Below are 12,665 nucleotides of genomic sequence, written 5' to 3'. Positions count from 1 at the left end.
CGAGCTTCTTCAGGCGGCGGAGCCAGTACAGTCGCTGCTGAGCCTTTTTCCTCACGTGTGTGGTGTGCGTCTCCCATTTGAGGTCCTCCTCGATGTGTACTCCGAGTCCATGACCTTATAAGGGTAGAAAAGGTCCAAGGGCTGAGAAATACACTCAAAGTACAAGGCCAGAGGAGCGGACCGTGACAGTCACAGCATGGTGGCTGGGTGATATTGTTGGTGTGTCACAGCGTTCCACCCTGTCACTTCACGTCCACCTTCAGTTTTTGCTTCTCCATCACCGCTTCCAGTTCTGTGGCTTTGTGCACATCCTGGGAAAGACAAGGAGAGGATAATGGAGCTGAACGTGATCCACATGGTTGGATTTACCATGGTACTGTGAATTTCTTACTTAAAGGTAGGGTAAGTGATTTAGCCTACTTTGGTTAAAATAAGTGTTAAATAGCTCTATAATCTGATAGTACTCATTGCTATAGAGTGTTTGTTCAGTAAAATGAGTCTCCCATGTCTCTCCAGCTCTTTATTTAACAGAAAATGCATTTTCAGAGCTCTCTCCTGATTGGCTTAAATGTTGTCACCTACCTGAAAATGTACTATATTCTGTTTACTAAAGAGCTGGAGAGACCTCTGTGACCGAACAAACGCTCTGTAGCAATGATTACTATCAGATACTACTTTAACCTTTTTAACAAAACAAAAAAAAGAAAATACCAAAAATATCACTTACCCTACCTTTAATACTCAAGTGCATTAAGTAAGAGCAAAATGACCAATGTGGTCATGAATATGGTCAATGCCATAGAGTTGCCTTGTCACTAATGCAGTGACAAGGATTGTCCTTCACTGGCTTCCCACCTGTTGAACTAGGGTCAAAGTGGTGGTGGCATTTTCGCCCTCAAATTGATATGTATTTGGCCACGGACCTCCATCTGAACAGATTTTGTGCCAGGGACCCAATGAGAGAAGATTTGTCAAGAGTTTTCAAAATGTTTTTAAAATAGCAGATCCACAAGCTCACAACGCCTCACAATGCGCCCTGATGAGAGCTTGTAGATTGCTGGGGACCCCTGGAACCCCCCAATGACTCCTGGGGGTCCCCAGACCTCACTAAGAACCAACGCTTTACACCACCCAGGCACACACAATTTTCAGTTCACGCTGATTTGTACTAATATCCTGTGCTCTTCATTGCAAACCAAATCCAACATTCAGCGAAATAATGATGACCCTACATTGCACTGCAGTTTACAAACACACCCCAAGTACAATATGTGTAATGTATGTATCACAGAGCAAGACCATATTGAGAATATCAGCTACTGCCTGCGTGATTGGAACCACCGACCCATAGCATTTTATCTGCACCATAGAATGATATCTATGGTGTGTGTGTGTGTGTGTGTGTGTGTGTGTGTGTGTGTGTGTGTGTGTGTGTGTGTGTGTGTGTGTGTGTGTGTGTGTGTGTGTGTGTGTGTGTGTGTGTGTGTGTGTGTGTGTGTGTGTGTGTGTGTGTGTGTGTGTGTGTGAGAGAGAGAGGGGGGACTCTGCGCACCACCGGGCTGTGTCTTTCATCATTATTGAGAGCAGGTTCCAGGATATTATGGGGAACAAAGCCTTTCTGGCCAAAACGATTCCGACATTCCCACCGGTGCTTTGATGACTCCATTACCTGTCAAAAGAGTAAACGGGAAAACATTGTTATTTCACTGAATATGTTTTGTTAAAGTACACTATATGTAAAAAAGGAAAATATTATTGATAACTAATGCTATGAGTGAGATCTATACCTCCAGGGTTTCTCCTCGCAGCACTGAAAGTTCACTGCTGTTCCTGGCCACATGGTAATTTCTGCAAAAGTAGTGTTGATGGACGGCATTCTGTGGCTGCCACCCATCCAGGAACACGGGTGTGTATGGAGGAACAGACACACTGAGCTGGGAGCTGGCAAACGGAGCAGAAGTGATGCATTTAGAAATCACCAACCTCCGCTCAAATGATACTCTCAGGTACTCTGGGTTATTAACCAGAATAGACAGGATAAGATTATAATTCTAGATTTATTTATTTTTTAAATAAAGAACTAAATATATTAGTCTGATTACCCACTTAACCCTTTAGGCCCTATTATACGTGTTGTACATTGGCGGTGTAAAAGAAAATAGCAAAAATAACCTATCCTATCTTTTAGATCTTGTAGATCTGCTAACCCTTACAATTAAAAAAAGTACAATTGTTGCATTAATCGTAATCAAGGCAAAAGTTAGAAATAATCAAGAAATTGATTGAAGTCATAAAGCCCAGCCCTACTCTCAGTCTTTGATCGATATATACTTTTCCATACGACCTTATAGCTTAATCAATCACGCACGCACGCACGCACGCACACACACACACACACACACACACACACACACACACACACACACACACACACGCACACACACACACACACACACACACACACACACACACACACACACACACACACACACACACACACACACACACACACACACACACACCAATGTTCAGTCCAGTTGGGCCCTAGGGACGTCCAGAGTTCCTTTTCTTCTTCGGTCAAATGCTCCTGAAGCACGGATACGGCACCCTGGGTCAGAGCTGGGCTAACCACCGTTGCCCCCCACTCTGGTCCACGTGTCGTTTTCACCAGCTGTGAATGGGATGGTAGAGCTTTATAGAGTCTTGAGGCACAACAAAGTATAAATTAGGCAGAAGTGACCGGCAGACACACAGACAGACAGAGAGAGACAGACACGGACGAGCAGACTACTAGACAAAAGGAGATCACTGAGACTCACCAGTCCGAGGGGGACAAAGACATGATGTAGCAACTCTGGTGAGTTAGGCTCTGAAATGGAAGACTTGAGAAGGTCCTAAAAAAACAAAACTAAACTAAAACTAAACGAAAAGACAATCCACAAAATAATTATTTTCATCTTTCATGATTGTTTGATCCTAATTTACTTGAATGATATAAGCAAATTGTATTTCCTGTACGGCTGCCTTCATACAAAATGTAAAAAATAAAAGTGAGGAGAAATTGACAGTAGGAGAAAAATAAATCTCTGCTCACCAGAAGGTTGAGGGAGTATTTAATTTTCTCAAAGATGTCCACAAATTCCTCCTCCGATGGAGGGCTTGGCTTCAGCGTCAACAAATCAACTGCATAAAAGGAAAAATGAACCACTATTGTTATAATCAATGCAGCTTTGATTTTGATGATTTATTTTAAAACAATGCAATGCAAGTGAGCCGAATTAAAGAGTCTACACCATGAAAATCACTTTTTTCTTGTTTTTTTGTATTTTTTGGGGTCCCCAGTGTCTCTTGTACCCCAAAAAATGTTTTTTTTTTAAATTCAGTCATTCCTTCTCATTTCATGGATTTCCAGAATGGGCGTGTCTGAACAGGCGATCTCAGAATGGAAATGTTTATGAGGTCATAAACATTTTTGATGGCAAACCCAATGTTAAATGAAAAGTGCCCGAATCGCTCCGAAACTTTTTCTACCCCCCCTAAGTGGGGGTCTACGAACAAATACTTCGGGCTCGGATTTTGGCTCCGCCCCCCGGAAGTGGGTGAAACAGGCACCTCAAACACTTGGTGGAATTGTTCAAAAATGTTCAAAGTGTTTTTTTTTCGATTTTGTATTTTTCTTAGATGCTTCTTTTTATGCAGAATATTTCCATTTCTTTTTTTCTTTTTTTTAATATATTTTTTTATTAACAGAATTTTGTATTAACAGAATTGCTCAGTAGCCCCCCCCTGCCCAAGAGGACGTTTTGGTATTGCAGCTGAAAGTGCTGTATAAGCCAGAGACAATTGACTTGGGATGAGTATATCTGAGTGATGATTTAGGCTCAAACCTTTTGAAAAAGGTTTGAGGGACATACACCATATGATATTAAATATCAAATATTTTTTTTAAATTCATGGTGTAGCTCCTTTAAGTAGTAGTTGTCTCGGACATATTCCAAAAATCACTCACACACACACACACACACACACACACACACACACACACACACACACACACACACACACACACACACACACACACACACACACACACAGACACTAAATATTTATTTATGTCCACATAAACAGAAGTACAAGAATGCCGTGTACAAAGGATATAAACACTGCCAGTGCAGTCAGATAATAGGAAAACAGCCAGTTACAAAGTGCATATAAGGCAGAACATTGTTACATACAATAATGTTGGCATACAACAATCATGGGTAAAGGGAACAACGCCTCCTCCAAATTGAGCAGCTTCCTATAATAGTTGATATTGAGCAGTACCTTGCTAATTGTTTGGCCCTCCTTTTGGAGAGCCCGGCCATTTGAAGGCCCCTCACAACCAACTTGTGCACGTGTCCTAGGCTACCAAAGATAAAAAACACATTTTACACCCGTAGCCTAGCTGAGAGATGGTGTGCTCTAGCTGATGATATTTTAGCACTTTGGTTAGGAAGGCTTCCTCTAAGCTGTAATCAAAATACAGCCGACCTCGAGAATGGACACCTCCCTATGGTTTTCATTAACAACAAAGACATCAGGCGTGTTAGCTGAAATGTTAGAGAACACAGAATCATCATTACACAGGCTAAACATGCTCGGCTTCACAGCAGAATGCTTATACAGCATGACGAAGGACCTGAAAATAGAAGAGATATATTTTGATATCAAATCCACTATTCTGTCATGCCTACTTATGTAGAGTCCCCTGTATACATGGCACCCATTTAAGATGTGGGACATGGTTTCAGCTATTTGTTCATGACCATGATGTATACAGCATGGTTGACATGACTGTGTGTGGATTGTTTATGCTGCCACAGGTATGACAGCTTGTCTCTGCTCACCTTCCTCCGTTGATGTTGTCGCCTCGTCAGTGAGGGCTGCACTGTGTCCCGTAGGAAGCGCAACTGCGCCTCGATCCAGCTGCAGGCCAGTGCGGGTGTCAACGCCTCCGGTAGCAGCTGCTTCGCCGGCAGCTTTTGCAAGACCCGCGCAACACACACACACACACACACACACACACACACACACACACACACACACACACACACACACACAAACACAACACACACACACACACACACACACACACACACACACACACACAAACACAACACAACACACACACACACACACACACACACACACACACACACAAGTATACTAGGACCTTTACTGTTCCAGATATATGTGAATGATATGTCTTCAGCCTGCGACTGCAAACTGTTCCTGTTCGCAGATGACTCGGCCCTGCTAGTCTCGGACAGGGACAGGCTGCAGGTTGAGAAAACTCTCAGCTCTGAACTCAACAAGATCTGCATCTGGCTCTCCGACAACAAACTTTCATTACACCTGGGTAAAACTGAATCCATCCTCTTTGGGTCCAGTCCTAACCTTAGCAAGGCAGAGAGTTCAAAGTGGGTGATGATGTCATCAAAAGAAAGGATGAAATTACCTACCTGGGCTCCATTTTGGAGGCAAACCTCTCTGGTAACAAAAACGCAGAAAAAGTGATCAAAAAGGTCAACCAAATAACACGCTATTTGTGCAGGATTGATCGTCTAGTCAGTAAGAATACTCTGAAGATTCTTGCAGGGGCCCTCATTCAAGGTCATTATGATTATGCATGCACTTCATGGTATCACAACACCTCCAAAGCCTTAAAAACAAGGCTCCAAACATCCCAAAACAAACTTGTAAGGCTACTTCTTGGCCTCAATCACAAAACCCATCTAACCCCTGCTCATTTTGCTAGGATTGGATGGCTTAGGGTTGAGGACAGAGTACAGCAACTTGCTATGGGCCTGATCTTCAAGATACACCACAACATTGGGATCCCCCTGTATTTGTCAAAATACTTCCAAAATGTTAAGGAAGTCCATGATCATAACACCAGAGGCAGCTCCACAAATCATGTTCAACCCAGATTTGGCTCAACTAAGGGAATGAACTCGTTCTCATGCTACTCATCAACAATGTGGAATGCCCTACCAAAAGGAGTAAAGGGGTGTAAAACCCTACTCACTTTCAAAACTGCCCTAAAGATATACCTTCAGGAGGCTGCAATTCGAAAATGGCCCCTGTCTAAGTCTTAACTATACCCCCCCTACCCCCCCCTATTTCATTTTCTTCTTTTGTATATATTTGTTTCACTCCAGTAACCTGTAAGCTGATTGTATGACATTCTGTATAGTAGTGTGTATATCTGTCTGTCTCTTATATGTCATCATGATTTGTGTGCATGGGGTTCTCATCTTAAACAAGCTCAGTGCTTAATGAGTCTTCCAGTTTAGTAGACCTTGTATTGTGAATTTGTACTTCCATGTACTGTTATTTTCATGTCTTACTAAATAAAAGTACATCAATCAATCACTCACACACACACACACACACACACACACACACACACACACACACACACACACACACACACACACACACACACACACACACACACACACACACACACATACACACACACACACACACACACACACACACACACACACACAGATACATTGATATTGAATTTGGTTTGTGCCTTCTTCTATGGCAGTGGTTCCCAAACTGGGGGTCGGGACCCCCAAGGGTCCAAATGATTGTGGGACAAACTAACACACAGTATAAGTGTATACAGGGTATCTTAAAGTTACAATTTAAGGACTTTTAAGACTTCTAAAATACAATAAAAATAAAAACTAATAATAAGACCATTACTACGTCAAAAGTAACCAACAAACTATCAAAAATGGTCAAACACTTGTCAAATATTACCAAAACTTTTGCGTTATGAGCTTGTAGTTCAGCTGTTTGCACAATCTCTGTGGAACCGAGTCAAACTAAATGTAATGCCTAAACTCCTACAATTCCAAGTGCCTGTCAGGGTGGGGGGTTCATTATGATTATTTTGGGGGGTCACAGCCTAAAATGTTTGGAGACCCTTGCTCTATGGGAAGAAGTGAACGTGCTTTTGAAAGTGGGCTCAATAGGCCCTTTTTCCGTTGATAAATATTATGAGGTTTTTCTGTGGCCGTGGACCTGGTGTAAGTGGAGGCCCCACATTCGCTGAATACAATAGACACTCAATACCTCCATGCTAACGCTGCCTATCAATTTAGCTAGTTTTTTGCCACCCTGCCATCATATGAAAACAGATGAAGTCTTCTTGAACACACACCTGACTCACATCATGCGCTAATGGGCTGAGTTATGAGAAATCATCTATTATGTTCTGTTGTTTCTGATGAATGAGCATGACAAACCTTTAGACACCTATCCATACCTAGTACCTACAACAGATAATACTTTATTTAACCGGACCTGAATATCTGAATCATTTTAATGATTGCCTCAGTCCAATTCTTTCGTTTTATTAATAGTCGTCAATTTGTATTCGATTTCATTTGTCTGGAAGTGGCAGCTGTTATGTGATTAGACTCGGATCAATTCGCTTTTCCGGTTGCTGATCCGGTCTGGGTCAAGAGCCAATACGGAAAAGCTGTGTGCGTGTTACATTTGTTTGGAACAGAAAGCATAAAAAGCCTGGTAACGTGAGTTTATATGCAATCATTTTTCAAGTTGGAGCCATTCATACTCCTTCGATTTTGGAACCCAATTAAAACAGTTATGTAACCAAATGGACTATTTAGGGGTTACTAAAAACATAAAAACTACTGACTACACCAGTTGGAATTGCACCAACAACCATTTAAGGTTTTAACTTTAAAAACACAGGTTTGTAAAAAAAAAAAAAAACAGAGCTTAAAAACTGGTTTGGGAGGCTTAGTGAAGATACAGGATTGACAAAATATAACATTTATTTCACATTAAATATATATACACAAATTAGGCCACTGCCAATATGAAACTGGTCCTTTAACACAATCACATTTTTGCCTCCATACGGTGCATCATTAAGAGCAGGTAGAACACACCACACCAAGGCATCAGGTTAATAGTTTCACTGCAAAATAAACATAATTAGTAGGCTATACTGCACTCAACAATGCCCTGACATGGCATTCAAGGTGAACAGTTCAAGGGACCAATACATTAATACAGTGGGTAACAATAAAATAATTCAATACATACTACATTACGTGCACTAATAAAATAAAATATTCTTACCCGGGTGAGCAGAGTGAAGTAGCCTACACCTTAATGCAGAAATCTGCCTCCTGTGTGCAGTGCACATACATGTGCAACCTCATTACGCAGTGACACTCAAATCAGTTAGCCTTATTTCACTTGAGGGAGCTTCCAAATGGCCCCTTACGGGTGTGTAACTCTGAGATTGAGAGTGTACAAATGGATGGTTCCATTTGTACCCTTTCAGAGTTATGGGGTCCTTGAAATTCAAACGTTTGAGAACCACTGTGCTACACTAAATGGATCAGAGCCTTAATTAGTTGAAGTGCTAAGGCCTGTGAAGGAAGTAAGGAAGAGACACAATGTCCTGTACATAGAGCCTAGTTGGTGTCATTTTATGTTTAGTGTATGATGCCTTATCTTGTAGCAGTAACTTCGTCTGCGTGTCGACCACACCATTAATGGAAGAGCTCCATGACACCATTTGCTGACAAATGTCCTTTTTTTTATAACAATGCAGAGATAAATCTATAGGAAATGTTATATGTTATGTTGGGTATGGTTTTATACTCCCATCATACAACAAAGTATAAATAAAGAGTCAAAGCAGACAGAAAAGTTCCCGCCTCACAGTTTATAGTGGCATAATAATGAACAATGCTTTATGTAACATTTCAGCGGATTAAAGGAGAACTTTTTTCAACCGTATCTCCATATAATTGGTCCTAATGCTAATGCTCATTATGAGATGGCACCATTTCTGTCTGCTCACTGAGAGTCTCAGAGGAGTGCTGTGCAGTTCAGAAACCTGCCTACCAGTTTTATTAATGGAGGAACAATGGCTTGAAATGATGCTTAGAATGAGCATTAGTGAGTGAGGAACAAATATATTACAATAGGTTAAAGGGATACTTCACTTTCACATAAAATAAACATTAAAAATATATATAAAAAAAAAATGAAAGAAGTTATGGCAAAATAAAGGCCCCCTCACACATTAGTAGGACACTCTAATGCGTGAGGGGGCCATGAATTTTCCATTACTTTTTTCATTTATTTTTAATATATTTTTTAAATGTTTCCCCGGCCCGAAAGTGAAGTATCCCTTTAAAGATGGGTGAAGTTCTCCTTTAAGGCCATTCTATTTATTTCTCCACATGTGGGGTGCTCCGCGTACTTGTTGATTTGCTGACATGCCTCTGCTATTGACAGAATACTATTGACTGCGTTCCTAAACATTGTATTTTGTAGAAATTGCAGAAACATGGGATTTACTTTGACTTTGTTCTTGTTTTGTTTGGCCAGCCTATTTATTATGGTGCTTTGAGAAAGTGACCTCTGCAATACAGATGAAGAGATGTGGAGTTTGATAAACTAATGTTCTATTTCTGAAAGGAGTCTGTTTAGTTCCTTATCACCGCTGTCAGGTGCAAACCTTGTATGTCCAAAACTGTTACTTTTCAGGAAATGGAGGGAAAAACAATGTGTTCCAATGGATCCAATATAGTTCTTATTTAGTCACAAGACCACCAATACTTTTCATTGGCTCAATATTTATAACACCCACACACACTTAACCACTTTAACTTCTTTAAAAAAAGCTAAAATAGTAGAATTTTGCTACTTTTGCGAGGGCATGAATTCACAAAAAAAGGGGATATAATGAAATGTTTAAATATGGAGATACAAGGTTTCTGCCCGACAGAGACGATATGTTAATTATTCTACTGAAAGTCGTGCGTTGCACTTTTAAGTCCAGTTTGAGGGGACTTATAGCTACATACTTCCTGTACTATGTTTGTATGTGTTTGTTAGAATATCGTCACTGTCAGGTGGAAACCTTGTATGTACAAAACTGTTACTTTTCAGGAAATGGAAAAAATAGAGCCTGTGTTCCAATGGATCCGATGTATGTTCATATTTAGTCACAAGCTCTTGTTAATACTTTTTATTGGTTTATATTTATAAAATCCACAGGCACACTAAACCACTTTCACCTTCAAAATATTACAAAAACTCCTATTGAGCGACACTGTCATACGACTAAGTAGCATTAATTCATGAAACAAAACAAAACATAAACAAGTTGAAACATGGAGATACAAGGTTTCTGCCCTGAAGTGACAATATTCATTTCTAAGATGTTTCTCTTCTTCCCTTCGGTGCTCAGCCAAGTTCATCCACCACAATGCACTTATTAAAGTTGTGAGTGATATTATTAAAGTAAGCGTTACATACAGTTGCTCTATGTTGTGATAGTAATCATTGCTATAGAGTGTTTGTTCAGTAACAGGAGTCTCCATGTCTCTATCAGCTCTTTAATGAACACAATATATGTTCAGGTCATTACAACAATTTCATCCAATCAGGAGAGAGGACTGATCCAGCATACAGGATAAACAAGTGAAATTGGACGTGATGACTCAACAAAATGAACAGACAAAAGCTGATAAATGGGTACTCTCTCCTCTGATTGGATGAAATGTGTAACCCACCTGAATTTTCTTTTTTATGTATATTAAAGAGCTGGAAAGGCAAGGAGACCCCTGTTACTGAACAAACACTCAATGATTACTATCAGAATATAAAGCCTTAACTTTTTAACAAAGAAACAGTTTTAACCAAACAAATTATCACTTGCAGCACCTTTAAGTCTGATGTATTAAACTGTTGTATGACAGCATATAAATTATAGGCAGGTGGTCATTATTTAGCCTGTAATTTGCTATTGTCATAGTTTGTTCTAGTTAGATACTGCCAGTTACACAGCAAAACCAGGAGTGTCCATTAACATGGACCCTTTATGGGTCAATTTGTACTCGTTCAGAGTTAAATTAGCATCAGGATTTCACTGTGTACACGCCCATACTTTAGGCAGTCCAAAGGAGACTTTATATCATTATTCAAAACAAATGTAAATGATAAAGGAGCATGTATTTTCTATCAAAAAGTTATTTTATTGCATTGTTTTATAACGTGTGTGTTTTCACGAGTCCCAGAAGCTATAACGTAGTCTGTTGATGTTTTCTCATGTAGCCCTTCTCTGTGTGTGTGATAATGTAGATACAATGCCTGACCATCATTTAAAAGACCTTTGTATGGTTTGTATTGAAGTCCTGACTTCACTCCCACTACCCCTGGGACACACAGTTCTTTTTTTTTTATTGGAAACCTCATAGGCAAATCTTAGATTGAGTCATATAAGTGTCAAAAATCTGTACTCTTTTACTGAAGTAAAAGTATCAATACTGCAATGTAGAAATACTCTGTTACAAGTATAAGTCCGAAATTTAAAATGTACTTAGTAATGCAATTAGAGTAAAAGAGTAAAAGTATAAAATGGACTTAAAGTACCAAAAGTATAAAGTACTCATTATGGAGAATGTCCCATTTCACAAGTTTTCGAAAGTATAAAATGTAGACAAATCTTTTGAAAATAGCCGATCTACAAGCTTGTAGATCGGCTATTTTCAAATGGCCAAAATGTATACAGGGCTGAAGTGGGTAAAATGTATGTTTTGTAATAATAATAAAAATCTACAAAGTAACTAGTAACTAAAGTTTTCAAATAATTGTAGTGGAGTAAACGTACAATATTTTCATCTGAGATGTAGTGGAGTAGAAGTAAAAGTACTGACATTTTTGAATACTCCAGTAAAGTAGAAATTCCTCAAATGTGTACTTAAGTACAGTACTTGAGTAGATGAACTTAGTTACTTTCCACCACTGCATTTGATAATGTCTGTGTTTGGAGAGAAAGAGTACTTTTTGGCCGTCAGTTGATATCCATAATGAGTAAAATGTCCGGGGTGAATGTTGATCACCAAGGACGTTCACCCTGAACAAGGCATAGTCCCTCTGCACTCAGACCACACTCACCACTGTGAATCCCTCAAACAGAGGAATCTCCACTGCATCATTTCTGCTCGTGGGGGACTGAGTTCACGCTCTCCCCTTTATGAGTGTGTATGAAAGGAAGAAATGTGTTTCTCCTATGATTCTCTTCTTACTAAAGCTTAGATGAGAACATGTTTCAACCATGTCTACAAGTGCTGTAGATGATGTAGTATTCTGTTATCACAATTCATAAACCAATGCTTATTCATTCACTCCAGCTCATTTAGATGCTTTATTTGTGTCACTATGTGATGTGGGAGAAAGGCAGAGGTTCAGCAGCCAACTCACCTACAGCTGAAAGAAACAAGCATGAGCTGTTTTAACTTCAGCCACGTCTAATATTATGGGTTTTACTGCTAGAGCCCCATTTTCTTTCTTATCAATAAGTGTGTTTGCAATGCTATTATTATTACGACTTATATAGCCTTTGATGGAGTTAAAACTGTATGTTTTGTGGACCAGATTGATATGATCTAGAAATATCAATCTAACCAGTCAAATGAATATAGTGATGTCTTTTTGGGCCTGTACTTCAGTCTTTTAAACATGCTTTTTGTAACTCTACTATACTTTCCCTACCAAGGCCATGTAGCTGGCTCCATATTTGCTATCTGGTGCCGGCTCCATATGTTTCC

At 39.8% G+C, this 12,665-nt stretch overlaps 1 protein-coding gene across 1 annotated transcript in view; it reads right to left on the bottom strand.

Moving 5' to 3' along the window:
• Positions 1-242: 242 nt before the first annotated feature.
• LOC308086753 (epidermal growth factor receptor kinase substrate 8-like protein 1) overlaps positions 243-12,665 on the bottom strand; it is a gene marked incomplete at both ends in the record, with an annotated part of 12,539 nt that continues 116 nt past the window's right edge. The window contains 7 exons of the mRNA XM_080430402.1: positions 243-311; positions 1,553-1,669; positions 1,788-1,941; positions 2,523-2,671; positions 2,820-2,894; positions 3,095-3,183; positions 4,890-5,021. Of these exons, the coding sequence (XP_080286528.1) occupies positions 243-311; positions 1,553-1,669; positions 1,788-1,941; positions 2,523-2,671; positions 2,820-2,894; positions 3,095-3,183; positions 4,890-5,021 (785 nt within the window). The remainder of the gene's footprint in view (positions 312-1,552; positions 1,670-1,787; positions 1,942-2,522; positions 2,672-2,819; positions 2,895-3,094; positions 3,184-4,889; positions 5,022-12,665) is intronic.

Source organism: Gymnoscopelus braueri (assembly GCF_963280865.1).
Source record: "Gymnoscopelus braueri genome assembly, chromosome: 6".
In the NCBI taxonomy this organism is placed as follows: domain Eukaryota; kingdom Metazoa; phylum Chordata; class Actinopteri; order Myctophiformes; family Myctophidae; genus Gymnoscopelus; species Gymnoscopelus braueri.
Note: the sequence above shows the minus strand (reverse complement) of the source record. Positions and strands in the feature narration are given on the sequence as shown.